We start from the raw sequence: 20,219 nt of genomic DNA, 5'->3' as shown, positions 1-20,219 counted from the left end.
AAAGATTCGAAACGGGGAATGGGTGTGGCGACGGTTACGGGTTGAGACGAGGGCGGGAACTGGGGAAAGAAGACAGGAAAACAGTTTGCCGGGTAACGTGTAGCACACGTCTGAACGTTCGTCTCTTTATAGGCTTCTGTGTGGTTCAAAGGCCGAGGCAAAGTCACCAATACATAAGGGAGGGCGAAGGCAAGAGGGTGAGTTCGACGATCTGCAAGGTATTTTCGCGAGCGACCGGGCGAAAAGCGTTCTCGGCCGGCTGGCAGATTCGAGAAACACGGGCTACGATTTGAAAAGCAATCGAAAGTCGAGGAAGATTAGAGCAACGAAAAATGCAGACGGTTGAAACGGAATTCTTGTTTAAATACAGGATAACTGTGGCATGGAGTATGTTGAAATTCAAATGCCGTTTCACTCGCTCGATAAATAATTTGGCTGTGTTTCGCGCAACTTTCTCGCCGGTTTGGCTGCGATTATTAAAAGCGAACAATGTTACAAGTACGTATTGTGCGACGTCGGTGACTTTAATCGCGTACGCGACGATGTAACATAAACGGAAATTCAGAAATTTGATACTCTCGGAGCGCTTAGGGAAAACACGGGGGAATGTTTTTAATTGGCGAGAAAGTAAAGAAACGCGAGCGGAAATGATAAACAAGCTTTTAACACTGCTTCGTGAAATGTAAAAATGCGAACCATTGAATTCGCGAATACACGTAAAAGCCGGCGAAAAGAGACGAAGATCTTTTTTTCACCACGCGGTGTTCATTATCTCGTCGATCGATGTCAGTGAATTAACAACAATGTCGAATGGTGACTGGAAATTTTAATTCCGAGTATCGCGATTAACGTCGACGATAATTAATATTCAACGTACGCTGTTTTCAAGCCGGGCCATTCATCTTTAAAACGAAATACCATGTATCTTGATTATCGTGTTCCATTACAATCATCGATTTCGAAATAATGTCACAGCCGGTAAACTGACCGGATCTAAAATTCGACTAATCTTGGGACTTTTTCTCTCAAATTTAATATTCAGAAATTACGGTAAATTCAAACGAGACAACAAGGAAACGTTCATCGAGGTCATACTCGATTTTACGTTTCTGCATATTTAGAAACGGCAATGTTTTAACGTATCTTGTTTATACATCTGCCTGGACTTTGATCCTTTTTCTCTTTAATCAAAAACGAGTCGTAGCCAAATCGATTCGACGCAACTCGCCCGTGTCTCTCGAAGAAGATTTAGACCAGAGCTATACTCTTTGAACTGCGAATCAACCAGCCGTATACTTGATCCGTGTAGCTGTATCGCGAGGACGAGCCGGAATGTTCTGAGCTGTGTCAGTGCGGCGAGGGTGAAGTTTTGATCTGCAACACGATCTGCGTGGACTCGTCGCCCTGCAAGACGGACTTTGCTTTTTACAATCACGAAGCACCGGCATATCAGGCGCATCGCGGACCCTGCCTTTGCTATAGCGGTCGTTTCATATGCATGCGGCCCTCGCCAGGTGAATGTTATTCATTTATAATAATTTATTTTAGTACACAGGAAATATCCAATTCGCATAAAAGACAGATAGCAGAAATCATATCTAAAACCACAAACGGGTATAACAAAAGGGCAACAGAAAGATGAACGGCAACCTGATCCAAACGATGATTTAAACGAAATAATTCAAATACTTTTTCACCGATTTAATTAGAAACTTAGTTGCAACTCAAGTTGATGAAACGAAAATACTTTGTGTACTATAGATCGTTTACCTCGTCTTTAGATATTAAAAATGTTAAATGCTATCGTGGCTCTGTGATAATATCTTTCCATGATTTGTCTCTACAGACGCTTATTCTATACCGCACGGGGTTTTCATGTTCCTGGGCTACAGCGAAAAGGACGAGAGCTTATTGCGACGGCACAATAACCTCACCGTCCTGGACGCAGTGTCGTCCCTCGATAACTTCATGAGAGAAGAAGTTAATAACCAGGTAAAACACCTTACCTTATTATCCATCATTCTTACTAAAAACGTCTCGTACCGTCGGTTGACCTACTCTCTCTCCTCTATCTCTTCCACTTCTTATAATCAAAATTCTATCGCGTTCCGCAAACCTAGAGGATCTGTTTCAAACCGGTTCGTCCGAACGGTAGACCGAACGAATTTTAAGCCGAAACGGCGACGTCCTTTCTCGGCTGTGTGAGGTATTCACGCGGGGCTGAGAAAAATCTCGAGAGGCGGCAAGGCAGACGGATCGGGAATATAAAGCGCACACGGCTGGGCGAAACTTAATAATGCGAGATAGCGTTGGATGACGTCGAGACATATCTCGTATTCCTTTTTTCCGTTTTATTTGCAGACAGTATGCACGCTGTTCCTGTACAACGCGACCCGAGAAAACGTGATTGCAGTGGCGCGTCTCGGGACTGACAATCCACCCTTAAATAGCAGTCAAGCTCAAAGTCTGCAGCATCTTTTGCGCGTCAAGGTGAGTAAATTGCAAATAGCAACGACTCTCTCTCTCTCTCTCTTTCTTCTCTCTCTCCCCTCGTCCCGTAAATTCGCATCAATTCTGATCTTATTTGCCGGCAAATCCGTACTCCCCTGACTTTCAGCCTAGTTGAGTGGTCCTAGCTCGTAACTTTATTGCCACCCCTAGCTTTTCACTAGTCTGCCTCTCTGTTTGGCCACTCGTCAACCGTTTATACGTAACGCGTTATTGAATTAGCCGCGAGGCATGCCTTGGTCGTCCGACAACTTTATCTCCAACTTCGGGACCGCCCCTTGGGCTTTACTGTTTGCTCCAACATTTTACCGGTTTGGACAACCAGGATATTTTCTTTGGAGTTTGTGAGCATAGAATCGATGCGAATAAATCGAAGGACAAAGATTTGGAGAAGAAATTAGCGACATAATATGTGAGTCGACAGTAGGATGGCACGCTGGCAATTGGCTCGAGAAAAGGTTTGTAGGCCCGTTCGTTGCGCTCTCGAGATTTCTTAGTGGCGTTTAAATTTCAGACTTCAAGATCACGGTCCCTGGTCGTGACTCATCGTCGTGCAGAAAATACAAAAAGAAAGAGACAGGAGAAAGAAAAAGAACGGCGGCAAGAAGGAATCGCGTGCGCAGCGTATATTCGGTTCGCGACGGAAGGGCTGGTTTCGTGTTTACGCGACCGCGTGCGTGCCACGCGCAGGAAGTGCGTGCAGTATATCCGAGGGGCGATATCAAACTTTACAGAACTTTTCATTTCTCTCGCTCGCGCCCTCTCTGTCCACCGCCGATTCGCTCGTAAAACTCGCGACCTCTCGAGGGGAAACGAACCAGACTACCGAACACCCCTTTCGTAGGGGGATTATCGCGATTAATTAGCCGGTACGCCATCCTTAATTTCCCCGAAATTTATCCAACGACCCCCTCCTCCGTATCTGATTTTGCGACTCGGTGATTTCCAACCGGGCAAAAATTGTTTTCGCTCGATATGAAAATTTCGTCGCCACGCCGAAGGTTCCTTTTTTTTTTTTTTTTTTCGAATCGAGAGTTAGGTCTGGCGATTCCATTTGGTATAAAAAGTTGCCGCTACCAAAAGCTAGTTACCACTTTTGATTAAAGAGAATAAGTTCGAATTTGAGAAAACTCGACGCGAGAGCAGAACGATAATCGAACAAGCGATGCTAATTACGAAAGCAGATTCGTTGCAGCGGCGCGACATTTCCTTCGGTCCCAGGCTTTTTTCTACTCCAGTCGAGGGCGCGCATTGAAAAGGCAATTAAAACGCGACACGATTTCGTTAGGCAGCGTCGCGGAGTCCACGCGTGCTCACGCGCCTTCTCGATCGATAAATTGTTTAGCGAATAACACCGGCGACCGTTCACGGAAATCGTAAATAAGCGCGTCGAGTGGTACCGCGATGTAGCGGATAACGAGCGAACCGATAGAAGGGAAAAATATATGCGTGAAAAATTGATACGCTAGCCGGATACTTTGGCGCGCCAAGCGGTAAGCCACGTTCACATCGAGCTTCTATCCGTAGAAAATATCCACGCAGGTCTTCCTCGGAACAAAAGCGATCGAAAAAGCTATTCGATACTTCGTGCGCGAATTCAATTCGATGCAATTTAAAGAGCGACTTCATCAGCCGAGAAAATATTCAATTACGGTTACCCTTGAAAAAGTGGTTCTTACTTTCGACAAAAAGTTGTTTGGCGAATCGTCCGCGAAATCGACTTCGACGCGTGTTTATCTCGCCAGTGCCATTTTTTTCGCACTCCCTGTATTTTTCAGCGAAATATCGTCCAGGGCCAAGCGCGGAGAGCGTACTTGTATCGATAGGGTTGCGCTGCAGGCCAAGCGGCAACGTCGAGCATTTTGCGTCGGTCATACGAGCTCCCGCGGCAATTTCCAATTTACGATTAAGCGCCGGTCGATTTGCAATTTGATGGAGGGATCGCGGATTTGAATTGGCGCGCTCTGCCCTGTCTCGTTCGGCGCAATCCACCCCCGCCCCCCTATTTTTCCTCTACAGGTCTTTTTCCTTGTTCCGCTCTTTAACGTTCTAAGCCGTCCTCGATTGGCAAACCATAGCACCCGTGGAAAGGAAAATTCGCGGATCGACTCGCAAACACAGAGCCACGTCGCGAGAATTTCGCGGTCCGGCGAGCATCGCGCGAAAACGTAATTTGCACGCTGCAGTTTAACGATTCCCGCTCCATTATCCCTGTTTGCCTCGGTCTTCGATTGGAATTCGTGGTCGTTGATAAATAATAGCACGCCGATAGGCTGGACGATCGCGTGAACGCGACGAATCGTCTGCCGATCGAGCTACCGCGAAGCTGGGACGCGCAACACGAGACAAACCTTGGAAACGAGAAAACCTGCGACGATAACGGGGCAAATTGGTGCTGTTAACGGCGTTAATTAACGTGCCCTTTAATTAAGTCGACGAATAAGGAGGCAAAGTTCCGACGCATGAAAATTAAATGGAATGGAGCGTGATAGATCGGTGGCGGGGCTGGTTTTCCGAATTTCCAGGGGGATCGAGCCGCGTTCTAGATGCGGCTGGGCCGGAAATTAGAGGAGCGTATTTTGGCCACACGTTGGAGAGGGTCGATTTCCTGGAAAGTGACCTATAGAAGAGAAATCAGGGGATGGAGGCTGGTTCGGTTTCTTTCTACCTCGTAATTGAACATACGATCGCAAAGGGAGCGAAACGAGTTCCAATTGAATTCACGATATATCGGCTCCAATGATCCGTTTTAATCAAATAGCTTGGCCGGATATCGCGTTATTGTTCGATTCGCGAGGCAGAAACGCGCGGACCACGCACTTCACCGCTTGTCCGTGTGTATGTGTGTTTTTTTTTCACGGATCCGCGGAAATGGTCGAACGAGCTTCTCGAGCGCAAAACGATTCGAAGCGAGTCTCGAATTTTATTGAATTCCGAGGAATTCGACGGTTTATTTGTTTCGGCGAGGTACGATGGAAAAAAGAGAGGGGGGAAGGGATGTGAAAAAAATTATCTCTCGTGACACGTGGGTGGTCCGAGTTTCCGGTTGAGGGTGTGACTAGACTGTTATAATTAGTTTCAGCGTGTTGACCACAGTCGGATCTAGGATAGTCGTTACATCGTGACGATTCGAGCGACGCGACGCCCGTTTGAAATCTTTAATTAAGGCCAGTCGGTGCTGGTCTCCGGCCAAATAAGTGCGATTAAAAAAGCGAATATCACCGACGGCGATTTTTAATGTTTTTCCTAAGCTTGCTACGTGCCGCGAATTCCCCTCGTTTCGCTTCCGGACGGAACGAAATTGTTCGAAGGGCGTAAAAACTGGCAGACGCACCAATCACCAGACTACGCCGAGCGATCCGGCCACGAACACTTTTTATCATTCTCGATGGCCACTTTCCAAGTTTTTACACGGTCACAGATCGACGCAAATCGACGAGATTTCCTCAAAGAAAAATTCACTACGAGTATCGATTACGTTCAACGTCGATGACCCTCGATATTCTTGTAAAAAAATCATCCGACGAATGTAGAAGAAACCGAGCCTATAATAGGAGGAAATTCTGGAACGTGTAATAACGCAATAATTAACAACGGCGAACGTAATTAACACCTTGGAAAAACGCGGCACAACAAAGGTGAAATATCGATACGAGAGATCTTTTACACAAAGCAGCAAACGTAGGAAACGCGACGTTAGCAGTTACTCAATTACCAGACCCTACGGGCATAATTACACGTGGGGGCCTCAAAGTGTCGGTTGTAAGGAAGCGGATGGTAAGGGGGAACAGCGAACAGTGGGTAAAGCGAACCGCAAACGAACTTGGCGGAATGGTCGCGCTCGCTCGTTCGATCGGTCGCTTTAATTCGACGTGTCGCTCGGTCTCGGCATCGCGGCTATTTGCGGGGGCCTGCAAATGAGTTCCTAATAAAGCAATTACGCGACCGGCAGAAGTTATGGCGCGTGGACCGCGACCGGCCCCTCGACCCGTCGTAAAGCACGCTTCCTCTCGGCCGCTCGTAAATCGATTTTCGGACCTTCTACCTTCATTAGCTTCGATTTCCAGTATCGCTTCGATTACCTGCCATCTACCGTTTACGCTTTCTCTTTCATTTTTATTCTTTCCTTTAGCGATTTGGTAAAATCAGTTATAAAAATCGTGGAATGTTTTTTTAAACAACTTTCCCCTAAAGGTGAACTTAAACTTTGCCGTAAAGGTGAAACGAAAGGTCAACGCTTGAAAATAATATAAAGCAAGGTGAAAGTTGCTTCTTGAGTCTGTCGAATGGAGGCTGTTAAATGTCATTGAATTTTGTTTAACAAAATCACCGGGGCATCGTAATTTTTCCTCTTCACAAAGTCGAAACTTTCCGCAACGTTTCGGATCCAGGATCGCCGAGCCAGCAATTTGCCAAGTTAATTTCTTAGAGTCTGTGTTTGCTCGTCTAAATCCGGGCTCGTTGAGCCTCCGGGGACGCCGCTGGAAAGCGGAAAGATGCCGGAAGTTGGCAAGAATAATGCGCGTTTAAACGCGCAGGGATTTAAAAAGTCGCTTTAATGGCGAACATCGACTAGTCGGTGATGTCGAAAAATTAAAACCGACCTACCTCGAATTAAGCGTCGCGTAAAGTGCCGCTAAAACGCCGCCAGGCACGCGGACGAATCTACATCGTTCAACTATTGCGATCATTCGGAAAATTTTCAAATCGCATCTTCAATTATTCGCCGGTGCGGCTTGCAGAGAGAATCGAACTCCCGCTGCTCTGCGCTTCGGTGAAAGGGCCAGTTTCATTGAAGATTCAACATCCATTATTTTAATTCAAAATTCGTTTTCGTCGAAACACGTACTGTGTCGGCCAATATTCATTTTACGTAATTGACACCTGTTTCGTTAGCGAATCCCAATGGAAATTTTGTTCGATGGAAAATATCCTTCGTTTTGTTTGCCCGAAAGTAATTACATCGCGAATATATCTGCGCGGCATAATTAATTTGAAGCGTGCCGCATCGATTCCTCTCGCGAGCCTGTCCGACGACTCGCCTCGGAATTGTTCCCTTTTAGTTTCACGGAAACCTAAATCTGATGGGTGTAGGGCGCGATCCACGTCCGCAGATAGCGCAATCGCTTCCGGTCGCCTCGAAATTTCATATAGCTCGCGCTAATCTTCTCACGCGAACCATCAAAAAGTGAGAGACGTGAGATTAATCGCCTTTGAGTTGGCGGGGTCTTTTAAAAATCAACCAGCTTTATGCACTTCACTTCCCCGCTTCATAAAAGGCAAAATATATTACGTAACGTTCCCGAGGAGGCTGGTTAACAAATAAAACTCGGCAAAGTCTCGACCACTGAAACCTCGGAATTCTCATTTCGACGTCCAAAGGCCACTCGATCTCTCGAAATCTCGTTCGGCCGGGATAAATTGTTCCATCCTCTCCGGAGTTCTTAAGCCACGGAAGTACGAAATCGCGGAAGGAAACGAATACCCTGCACCGCAAACGAGAATCGAGGCTGTTTGAATAACAGCTCGATGGGATTAGGGACCTCGTTTCTGCCAATTCTGCCTGGAGATAGCCAGTTTCGATCTTCCGCGGAACTGGACGGCTGAATGGCACGACCTACAGATGGATATATAGATAAATGGACGAGGAACGCGACGGAGCATAGGGGAGGAAGGGGAAATTGAAGAGGAATGATGCAGAGAGAAGAGCGAGTTTAGAGAATTGAATGGACTTATTGGCCTCCGGATGACCGTTATCACTGATCGAACACCGTATGTTCGCGGTACAACTGCTCCCCACTCCCTTTCGAATCCGCTTCTTGTTCGATCATCCAAAAGAAGAAGAAAATAATTTAATCGGTTCGAAGCGGGCCAGCTGCCGAGATAGAAAGATCCCTAGTCACTGGCAAACGTTCCACGATGCTGGTTATTGGGGACCACGTTGAGAAACTGCGAGAGGGCTTTGTTAGGTAGCGTGGGGTTTCTTTAGATTAGACTACGTGGAATCTCGAATCTCGGGATCAATGGATTTAAATTTCTTGAAATTCCGAGCCTCCGATTCGTGATCTCAAGCTCGCTGATAGTCAGCCACGGCTTTTTGTTTCAATTTGGTTACCGAGTTCGTCGAATCTCATCCCTCAGCTTAGATAGACTACGTCTCGGAGGATTACGTGCGTAAAGTAGCATCGCTCTGAACAAACGTGCATTCTTCCTTTGACGAACGATATCGTAAAACTTTGACGATACACAGAGCGTCGTCGATCTTCGCCTTATCTTTCACGAGTGTCGCTGAAAATCTCGAGTTTGTTCGACGAGTTCGATCGAGAATCGCGACCAGCAAGATGCGAATAAAACCGGAACTGATTCGATGCTTTCGTTTCGCGTAATGTACAATCGTAATATGGAAGATGTAGAGAGGAGGGGTGCCGATGCCGTCGTCGAATTCATTTGCGAAATTAGCTGTGTGGACGGAAGGGCGAGGTAGTCGCGCGCTTTTTGTTGGTCGTTCGAAATATCGAGCAACGTCGGGCAAGCACAGGTGTTCCACATAGATAGGCAAGCATTGGCAAACGGCCAACAGAGGCACCTATGCCTCCTCGACCCACGGTCACCCCGTACTCCCGCGTCCAAGTATCGATCTCGGCTTCTCTCGTGACTTTTCATTGAATTTCCATGCGCCGTTTAAGAGGCTGCTTCGTTCTTCCTTCGCTCTGCCTTTTTCTCTCGTCTTTTTCTATTTCCCCTTGAAAATGAAGACGATACAGGTCGTGAACCATGGATTCGATGCCTTGCGCGATATTTCTGCTGAAATTGTACGATAAGGATCACAGTCTTCCAATCTTAAAATGTCTCTATACCTTCAGCACACGGAATAGTTTTTTTCAAAAAGTCTCAGTTCCAGGCTTGAGATTTAGTAGTTCTAAGATCTTCCAACGAAGGAGAGAACGACGACACGGGCGAAGTAAAACGCACAGGATAGTACATTTAACCAACGATAAGATCGAAGCTCGTTCGGTAGATCGATCAGTTCGTACGCGTTACCTTCAACGAAACTATAGGGATTTTCGGCTGCAGAATTTCCAGCTGTTCCTCGTCGACTTAGAGATAATCGCGATAACGCGATGTCGACGCCAACCGGCCAAGTCACCGCTGGAAAGTTAATTAAGCACGTTCCAATAAACTTTGCCCGACAACAGTGACGTCGCTGAACGAGAATCAACGACGAGCAGCCGGAACGAGGATTTATCCGGCAGCGGATCGCTTCGAGCGACTCTATCGGACACAGAGACCGGCTTCAGGGTAACAGATACCACAAACGGTACTTTAGACGCTCAAGGATCAATTCATTTAGATACACCGAGTCTGGAGACGTCTGTTAGAGCTCGAAGTACAACGTTTACTCGTACCTCGGGTTGCCGAGAGTTTGATATTCGTGAAACTCGTGATTTTTTCTCGATGATACTCGTCGAGGAACGCGTAGCTTCCAGTTGCGACCAGAGAACTCTCTTGGGTTTTAAATGTTTGACTATCTTCGCCGGTCTTTGATAGTAAAATCTGAAATGTTCTCCGTCAGACATGTCTGGAGAAACGTGAGCTTCGAAATATCGAACTTGTACGATTTGGAACATTCGGCAGGCGTCGAGATCGTAGACTCGAGACAATTAACAAGACCTACGACACTTTAGACTCAATACTCAATCTTTCGGTTCTCCATGAAGTTACTTTTGATCTGAAAAGTCAAGAACTGTGGGTTGCTTCTTGCTGATCTCCTCTCTTCTATTCTGACCTATATTCCAGCGGAATTCGATTCGTAGACGGCCGCTAATCGGTTCGGAATAAAATCTGCGAAGGGTGGTATGGTCGTCGAAAATTTTTAATTCAACCTGGAACGAAAGTTTCATGGGGAGGTGGAGGGGGGGCGGAGGACTAAAAGGAATCTGTGAGTGGCGGCGGCACAGCCGGAAACGTGGTCTCCCGTTGCCGCGCTGAATTCTCGCATCGTCGAGCCCGCGTCTCGTTCCATTTAACATTTAGAAAGGAAAGGATCGATGAATCGAACGGGAACCGATTCGCATTGTTAAGCAGAGCGTCGAATTATAGGCAAATACCGTTCGCCGTATCCACGACCCTGAATTATCGGGGGTTGAGGCGGGCACAACGACGATGACGCAGACCGTACGCCCCTTTCTATTTTCTTTTCCAAGCTCCAACGGTCGCCAGCGTCTCCGCTCATTCTTCTTTTAAATTCAGAGATAAAGCGCTTTGCCGCTCCATTAAGTCGGCGTGCTCCGACAGAAAAAAACCTGGAACTGTCACGCGTTACATCCCTCACTATCGACGTCCTTCGCCTCTCTTCGTAGAATAATAGAACTAATGCTGGACAGAACGAGAAAGAAAGAGAGAGAGAGAAGGTTGCTCGATTTTTGTTTAGCGAGATCGAGTTGTTTGAGAGTTTACATGGAACAATGGTAGCCGATCAAACATTCGGTCTCGTCAGATAACGATTCTAATACTGGCGGAAACGAATGAATTCACTGTACGGAGAAGAAAGGGGCTTCTCTTTTTGAGGGAACGTTTTTATAAAGAATTTAAAGTTAGCCTGGCACGAAGTTACCTCCGCGGACAAGTTAAATTCATCCGACGTGGCCCGCGAGTTGTCGCCGCTGGGAATATCATTCCCCCATAATAACGTTTCATTATAACTCGGCCTAAAGATTAAGGGAAGTACGATAAGAATAAATCTGGCCGATGAATCTTGCGCTGGCGCAATTTTGCCGAAGAATAAAATTTAACCCCGCCGAAACTACCTCGTGCCTGGAACTTTTGCATTATTAAACGAAGGCTCGTTCGATCTTAATTTTCCGTCTGGAATTCAACGACAAAGGGCCGCGTACGCGGGAATAGATATCGAAACGGTGGATGTTCATCGTGAAGCAACGGCAGTCGGACAATACGACGGCGGGACATGGCGGAGGATGTTAGGTGGCTGGCTTCGATAGGCCGACCTATTAAGGTATTGAGACCTTATCTGAATGAAGACGGCGATATCGCGGGAACGCCGCCATTTCGAGTTCCATCTGCTTCGTGCTCGATCGACAATCGCGAATGGCGACGAACGTCATCGAAGCGACAAAGCACCGATTCTCCTCGACCCCCGTTGATTCCTGAGCTCTACCTTGCGGAGACGTCTGTTGTCCCTGGCCGGGTAAAGTGGGGTGCCTTGAAAATGTCAAGGAAACGTCTACCATCGACGTAGGACGAGGTACACGCACAGAGAGCAGCGTTTCACCAAGTGGGTCGTACGTTTGTTCGACGCGTTTCGATTATTCTCCGGGTAGGAGACGGGTTCAGGATCGGTACGAGTGGCAGGATGGAATTTCTGAATCGGAATCCAGGTCGAAATTCTCGAATAATTCTTTGCTTTCGTCCTTGAGAAGCGAAATACGCTCCTGAGCCAGTGACTCGATTTCATTAACAAATTCCAGATATCCTGAACCGTGACGATCCGCGGATCAAATCGTTCCCATCCTTTGAAACACACGCGCCATCTATCAACGACGAAATTCCCCGTTGTTGACGATTTATTCCATGTCCGGATCGGTGTCAAAGGAGAAGCTAATTTATCCGCTGGAGGCAGTCGCGTTTCGACGCGCGCGCCAACTTTGCGGCGAGGAAAAAACGCGGGAAAGGAAAGAAGGCGATAGGTGTAGGCGAGTAACGAGGGGAATGCATTCTCCCGAGGGACATTGGCGTGTACCGGCAGCCCCGCGAGAAATGATTCGCACCGCCTACGCGCCTTTGAGCTACCGACAGACGAATCGAGCTACCTCCGATTAATTTTGCCCGCGGCGAAAGGAAGGGCGGACTTTTCGAAAGAAGAAAGCCAGCCCCGCCAGAGCAAACGAGCTCTCGACCGTGTTCTAGCGTTTTTCAACCCTTTCTCCTTGTTCTTCCGCTCTATTCCTCCGCCATCTATTTCTCCTCTCCTCTGCTCTGTTCTGTTACGCTGCTCGTTATTCCCGTAGACCGTCACAGCAACTGAAAATTTCATTCGCACTCCGTAATAGATTCCGTGGCACAGTTCCGAACGATAGTCGCGTTGGAATTTTTCCAAGAGGTGATATTTACAAGAGTATCGTCGTTGTCATAAGAATGGCCAGAGTGCCGGAATATACCGGCGACCCAGTGGCGAGAATTGCCGAATCGGACGGTTGGATCGTGGCTCGATTTGCTCGACTAATTGGCCAGAGGAGCGCTTTTAAAGCTGTACGGGTGGGTTCGGAGAACTAACGCTGCAGTGGCCTGTTGCGGATCGTTAAATTTGTTTCTTGCTCGCTGTGCGGTGGTAGAATAAACCGACCAACAGAGAGTCAACCGGATGTTACCGTACCACGTTACGTTTCGGTAACACGTAATCAGAAACCTTTCTCCAGCTTTTTCTTCCTCTTTCGTTCTTAACGTTCTTCGCAAGTTCTCCTCGCTGTACCGCAAGATTCTCCGCCAACGAATTCGTTTCCATTCTCTGAAGTCGACAGATTTCTAACCGATGGAATGTTATCGTCGAACGGTATCGTCGTCGTTCCAAACTACACGGATTTCGTTGTCCGCGCCGAACTCGATAATTCTGGTAACATCGTGCGAGCCAAAAATCCGAGCAAAGTGCGTGCTTGTCGCGAGCAGAAAAATACTCCAAGTGGTATCAGCCACACCCAGGTCTTCGGCGGCGGCTCGAACTCCGCTACGGCAAAATTGCACACGAAAATTTACGACACCGTCTCGTGTACGTCGTTCCCGCGACGTTTGCCAATTTGACGAAGCTAGAGCGAACGACTCTGCCTCCTCACCTCTTTCTTTCTGTCTTCTGACACGCGTATATCCCTACGTGGACCGTTTCGATACTCGGCGCACGTCCCAGGACGATCGTTTCCGACGATCGTCCTCGACGTGACGATCCGGCGACGATAGACGACCGTGTTCTTTATTTTAGCGTTTCTGTTTCGTACACGCGAGTGGATCGCTCTCGGCGAACACTAGAATTAAAATGAAAGCGGTGAACGATGCGGCGTCCCCAAATTTCCAAGCTACTCGCGAAACAAAGACGAATTGCAAATTCGTCGAGTCTCGGGAATGTCGTCTGACTTGGAAAGTTCAAATCCTCTGGAGTCGATTTCGATAGTCTGGTCGTCAGGACACGAGACACACGATGGAAGTTTATTTTTTACTTTCTAATCTAAACTTTGGAAAGTTTCTCGTGCGATGTGGCTATCGCGAGTGCTTATTTCCACGGAAAGGGTGACCGCGCGTGTCCAGCCGGCGAATATTGGTTAATCGCGATCGCGGCAACGGTTTCGTGCGAGAAATCGTTAAGAGCTGAGGTTAAAGAGTTGCACCGAGGGAGGGCTGTATCTCGACACAGTTTCACGAGGAAACACGGCGAAGCTACGAGCGATTCTTGAAAGAAGCGAGCTCGAGAGAAAGGGCCCTTTCATTTTTAAAACAGTCCAAAGGCGTGCGCGGCTGTGCTTCCGTACACACGATATCTTTAGGGTTTAAGAGCGAGAGAGACTCGACCATGCGAAACAAGATGTTTCTCCTTTAACGTTTCCTTAACACCGAGGTTGCTTGGCAAGGCGAGCCAGCCTCGTCTCGCGTGGTGGACGGTCGACTCATTAATTTTAATCGACGCGAGTGCTTGGTCGCGAATTTGAATCGCGTTATTCCGGCAAAAGTATAAAATCGACGTTGAACCCGGTCGAACGATCTTTAGTCCCGCGACCTCTAGTTCCGTTCAAAGCGTGCGACACGAAGATTTAGTAGCCGGCCGTCGCGACGCCGCCGAGGAAACAAGGCGGACAGCGGAAAAGAGGCGGTCTTTCATTTTTAAAACAGCGAAACAGCTCAGCGACGCCTCGAGAGCTTTCCAGGCTTTAAGAAAGAACGTAGCGGAACACGCGAAACGCAGCCGTAGAAAACCCTTTTAACACGCAACTTGCTTACTCCAGCAGAAGGCTGTTTAAAGAGAAACAACCGGACGCGTGTTTGATTCCGATTTCACGGCTAATTCATTCGTACCGGGTCGCCTGTGCTTCGTACTCGGCTAACTACGATTCTTCCTTCGTGTCCGGCGAAAAAACCATTCTCACGCGTTTCCTGTATTCGCACGTACTTGGAGCACGTTCCTTTTTATCTCATCAGCAGCGGCGGATTTTTGAAAGATTCGTGCATGATTATGCAAACGAGCCTGTCGTTTCACACGAACGTTCTCGAACGATTTCTAGAGAAGCCAAGCCACAGGGTTGAATGGAATTTTTCCTCCGAGAATCCACGGCGGAGAAAGATTTTCCGAGGCCTCTAAGATCGCGACGATTCCGGCTTCGATAGAAATTTCGAATTTCTAGAGTATCGAGACGATGTGGAGGTCGCCGAGAGTCACGGTCGTTTCTGAGATTTTGGAAATTCGCGTCTTCCGCGATCGTACAGCTCCGGAATCCTCCGGCGATGAAATTTAAGACGTCTGACCTCGTATTCATCCTCGTAATCCTTGGACATTTTGGAACGTAGAATTGCAGTTCTGTGGAATCTTCGAAAATTCCCGAAGCTACGAATTCTAAAGCAACAACACTCGCATATGGGAAGAATTTGCGGAAGAATCGAGTAGGTTCTCGTCTCGGACGAAGGGAAGTCCCTTCCGGAGTGTAATAAATTCGGACCACGGAGGGACGGAACAAAAATATGGGCAAAAATATCGCGAGAAAGAGACGCCGGTCTGGAGAGCAGCAGGAGTTGGTTGTCGCGCGACTCGAAGGCTCATTTGCATTGCGTGACAGAGCTGTTTTCCACGACGGCAACCCTTTACGTTTTATACAGCCGGCATGCGTTGCATGTCGTTATTCCTTGACTTTCGCCCCTCGACAGACCGGCTGGCTGATTTTTATTTTTCCACTACCCCCCTTTATCCGAGCCGAGTTCGTTCTTTCTCCTCGTTCATCCCCCCCCCGCGCTTTGCTTCTTGTTCTCCTCTTTTTTTTCCTTCCATTTTAACGATTAACGTCGAGCAGACTCGACGTCGTTATTGATTAAGCGAACACGTGAAGGCGCACCAACATCTTGCATGCCGGAATTTCTCCTTTTTCCCCTCTTCCCTTTTTTTTTCTTTTCCTTTTTTGCTTTATCCGCAAAACCTTATTGTTCCGCATACGTCGCCGTTTCGTCGTATTCCCTCTCAAAGCAGAAATATCTTTTTAAAAACTGTCTGATAGTGGCGCTGAAAGTGTAGTTGCTCCGTTTAATTCAATTACGAAATCAGGTTGTTGGTTTGCCGGTATTCTATTTCATTTGTGAGAGAGACGCCTGATAATTAGCTGCATCATCCGTTGATCCTGGGTTCCCAGACCACGCGTCAAATCCTATTATATCGCCATTATAAATTGACACCGTCGTTTAGGTGGCGCGAACAGGGTGTATAAGGATCATCTTGGATAGAGCGAATAGAGGTGGGCAATCCGCGAGAACAATCGTTCCTGATATCAAATGCATTTGCTTCGATGAAAGGGCTTTCTCTCTGTCGGCAGAGATGGAAGGGCCAGTGGGAATCGTAATTGCAAGATGGATCCCTGCCTGTTCTTCATTATGTCAGCCTTGCCGACTCCCTATTCACCTAGACGTCGTTTCTCTTCGCTCTCTTCTCATCTGTCATTATGTATTATAGCTTGCCACTGATGTCGCACCATGCATTTACATTTTACAACTCGTTGGCTTACTTAATCTTTATTTCTTTTCATGTTTTTTATTCCAACTTCTGCCCCCTGTCCCCATTTTTCTTCCTTTTTTACTCCGTAGTCTATCTTTCTTTATTTTCTCTGCATTTTTGTGTTTCTCTCCTGTTTGCATCTTAACCGGGGTCTCATTTTTTCCAACTTCATGAACTTTCTATTTAACTTTCTTTCTTTCTTCCTTCCTTCCTTCCTTCCTTCCTTTCGCTATTTTAATTTCACATCTTTCACGAGACTTCTCCCCTCTCGCTTCTAGCTGTTTTTATAGCCCCATCTTCCCCCTCTTCTTATTCGGCTGTCACTAAAAAGCGCCGCGAGAGAAGGGCCATGTTATTCTGTCAAGAAACTCAATTAGCCGATCATTAATAAGGAATTCACCGTGTCACGAGTATAAATGGAAGCACCCTTCTGGCTGTCTATAGAGAACAGAACCGCGGAGATTCCACTGGATGCGCTTCCATCTTCCACCTGTTCAGCGACAAGCATCCACAGCCGCGCCGTCGTGTTTCTTTATCGATCGTGCCAACGGAGCTGCCTTTAATCCCCAACAGTGCAAGCAGTTATCTTTATTTACCCACGACGGAACAATCCAGTCTCGATTAGCAGCAAAGAATTTAACACTCTTTGAAACTTTATCGCCTCTTGACACTGATAAAGAAAGATTTCAAAATTGTATCTTCCACTAACCTAATCATTTTTTTTACATAGTTCAGCGACAATACGTTTCCCCTTGCGAAAAATGAAATTACGATTCACGGTATTCAGGGTGTTGACAATTTTTCACGATGAATCAAGTTTCGATATCCGGTTGCACTCGTAAGATGATAATTCAAGATCCAGGTCACACGTCGCAGACGATACGTCGTCGGACCTTTGTATTTTTGACATTTGCTCCTCGCGTCGCGTTGTCCAGGACTAGGACAGATACTCGTAATGAAAGATTTATTTTGTTTCCTTCGTTCTACTTTCATTTCGTCCTTTTTTCCTTTTTTTTTTTTTTTTTGGTCTTCGTAAACTTTCAACTCATTGTCCGATGTCTTTTGGTCTGGACAATGGCCACTAGTCTAGATTCTTCGCTGGTTTCTATCAGATTCTTCGTTCGCTCAGAGTTTCTTCTCCTTTTGTAATTTCTTTTAGTTCGTTGTTCTTTGTCAGTGTTTCTGCTGGCCTGCCACCCCTGCAACATTTTTTCCCTTCTCTTCTATCATACTTTCCCAAACTTCTTTTTAATTCTTGCTACCTCCCTTCGCTAGTTTTTGTTATCTTACGTGTCATTTATCCTCTGTCTTCGACTTCATAAATCTTCTCCAAGCCTGTTCTCGTTCACCAACACCCACGCTCGCTCGCCGTTTCGCGAATAAATTCTAAACGACACTCGGCCGTGAAGAACGCCACGCCAGTCTCTCGATTCTATGCTTTGATTGGCATCGTTCCCACGGAAATTCCTGCGAACCGAGGGGTAGCTCAGAGCCGAGGAACATCATTAGCCGACACCGAATCGAGAATGCTATTTACCCGACGAAAGCGGAACGAACGATTCCTGGCCGGCGTGAGACAGATGTCCTCCCGGCTCATCCTTGCGCGTTCTGCGTGAAACTTAGCACAAGAACGTTGCTTGCGGATCAATTTAATCAGCCACTCGCAGCGTGTCATTGTTTCAAGCGCCGGCTGATTATTATTCTATGAAAACGCCCCCCCCCCTTTCCTTCCTCCTTCTCTCCTTCTTGCCTCGAATTCGTTGCGAGACGAGCCTCGAAAACGCGACATCCTCTTCTCGTTCCGTGCTAGAGTAGAATAGACGCAAGGCGAATTCGGGGTACGGACGCCTTTTGCTAATTAGATATCGTACCTTAACGATACTAGGAGAAATCGTGTCATTCTTGAAACTAACATTTTGAGAGCTTTTCTACGTGTTTCTTTCTTTCTTTCTTTCTTTCTTGTTTCGAGTGCTCTTGAAAAGAATATTTCATGAGCTCTAGAGAATATATTCGGTTTGGAGAATTCTCCGAGTTAATTATCGCTTTGTGATTTATTTATAGTTATTATTGGACGTTATAATTGAAAATATTCCGGATTGGCGGTCTGCGCTGACGCCGGAGAGGCAATCGAGTTAATTATTGCGATACACTTTTTGGTCAATAAAGAGGATGGGAAGGTATTGGGGGGGACGAGTAGGAGAAGAGAGGAGCGACGAAATTCGCGGTTGGATCGCATATTCGATAATTAAGCCGCAACACGCTACAATTAGCGTTGGCCAATGTGTAAAACGAGTTACCGCCCAGTGCTTCGACCCGGTCGCGTATAGATCATTATTTCTCCAGTGGTGGTCTATTCAATTACATCGGGAATTGAACAAGGTCGGACGATTTTTCTCGGTTCTCCGCCGATGAAAGGAAACGAACGATTCGAATCGAGCTTTCGAATTATTATCTTCGAAACAAGTTGCGCTCTCTCGTTCGATGCCAAGCGAAAAAGCCGACGATTACCGAAATTTTCTTCCCCAAGGAGGGTCGTTTCGTTATCTGTTCCTCGTTTTCCTTTACACGCTGACTTTTCGACCGGAGACACGTTCAGACAGCGCAGATATCGAATTTTTCCCTTCGGATAATACGATAGTCGTACACTGATATCGAGCGATACGCGCGTATCGAAAAAAATACGGTGGAGAAGGATGGGTGGCAGCGGAGAAAAGAAAAGACATTGTATCCAGAGAGGAGGAGGAAGAAGAAGCGAGGAAGATGGAAAAGAGGAAATAACGTCCGGTAGAACGAAGTACATCAAGACAGACAGCAGAACGAATCGATTTGGATGGCGTGGATGGCTGAGTGCGGAACGGGAATTCTCGGTGCATCGATAATTTAAAGAACTGGAGAGCCTCTGCCTGCTTGCGAAAAGTTATTCGGAAGGGTGCACGGAGAAGAGTCGAATGGAAGAGTGCAAAGGGGTTGGCGGTTGGTTGGCTCCCTCCTTTCGGGTGGAATTTAATTTCATTGAAAATCCGACGTCGATGCTTCGGCGAAACGAACGAACGAACCTTTCTGCCGTGGCAGAACGACCAGGGAACCGGCGGTGACGTCGTGAGCGTCGCGACGCGTTCGTCGCTGGCCTGGTCGGGCCACGTGGCGCACAGCGTCGTACGGTAGCGCGCAGCCTGGTCCTCGGAAAATATCGCCAAAAATTGCTCTGGCCTCGGTCTCGCCTCTGCCGGAAATTAAAGATTCAACGAGCCGAGGGTAATTCCGGGGACGAGGAACAAGAAGCCCGAAGAGGAGAAGCGTCAGAAGGAAAAACGACGAAACGTTGAAAGGGAGGGAAAGAGAGACGAGTGGAAGTAGGAAGGGGAAAGAGAGAAAATGATACGAGGGATGAAAATGGAAATCGATGCGCACGGAGAAGCTGGCAGCACGGCAGGACGAGTTACATTCGGCGTCGTTAAGTCGATATCGGGGGATGCCCGAAGAAAACGTTTAGGGGGACCGTTTTCTCTACCCCGGGGGGATGGAAAAACTTTATAGGAGTGCTCGCGAGCGCATGAAACACGCCCTTTTGAGTTAATGCGACCGTGACCTTGAAACTGACTTAATTATTCGCCGGCTTACGAAGTCGGAGCGAATTAAAATCGCGTTAAAGGTACTCCCTTTCGCCGCAGAACCTCCCCTCTTTTTGCGTTAATCTTTCTCCCGCTTTTATTTCGTTGGGATGTTTATACCGAGGGGTAAATTAGGTCAGGAATAATTTTGATTACCGGCGAGGGAATAGAGCTGACGGACAGCAAGAACTCGAGTGGCGAGGAGGGCTCTTTCGCTTAATGTAGGACTTTACGAAGTTCTAAATTTAACTTTTGGAAAGCGTAATGCGTCGTCGATTAGTTTACGAGAAACTTCGCGCCTTTGTCACTCACGTTTATCTTTTTCGCTCGTACGCGAAGCTTCTCTGTGG

At 47.2% G+C, this 20,219-nt stretch overlaps 1 protein-coding gene across 3 annotated transcripts in view; it reads left to right on the top strand.

Annotated features, from left to right (window-relative positions):
- The window catches only part of LOC122565641, a 225,797-nt gene that overhangs the window by 197,187 nt on the left and 8,391 nt on the right, over positions 1–20,219 (top strand). For 2 of the 3 annotated variants that reach the window (XR_006316226.1, XM_043721828.1), the window contains exons 13-16: positions 133–197; positions 1,310–1,514; positions 1,847–1,992; positions 2,362–2,490. Coding sequence is in view for 1 of the 3 variants with exons in the window: in XM_043721828.1 (XP_043577763.1) it covers positions 133–197; positions 1,310–1,514; positions 1,847–1,992; positions 2,362–2,490 (545 nt within the window). In the remaining 2 variants the exon portion in view is untranslated. Of the gene's footprint in view, positions 1–132; positions 198–1,309; positions 1,515–1,846; positions 1,993–2,361; positions 2,491–20,219 lie in introns of those variants that run through there. The other variant, XR_006316227.1, reaches the window with a different exon arrangement.

The sequence above is a fragment of the Bombus pyrosoma genome, linkage group LG1 (assembly GCF_014825855.1).
Source record: "Bombus pyrosoma isolate SC7728 linkage group LG1, ASM1482585v1, whole genome shotgun sequence".
Taxonomy (NCBI): Eukaryota; Metazoa; Arthropoda; class Insecta; order Hymenoptera; family Apidae; genus Bombus; species Bombus pyrosoma.
The sequence above is the reverse complement of the archived record's forward strand: the minus strand, read 5'-3'. Positions and strand labels throughout refer to the sequence as shown.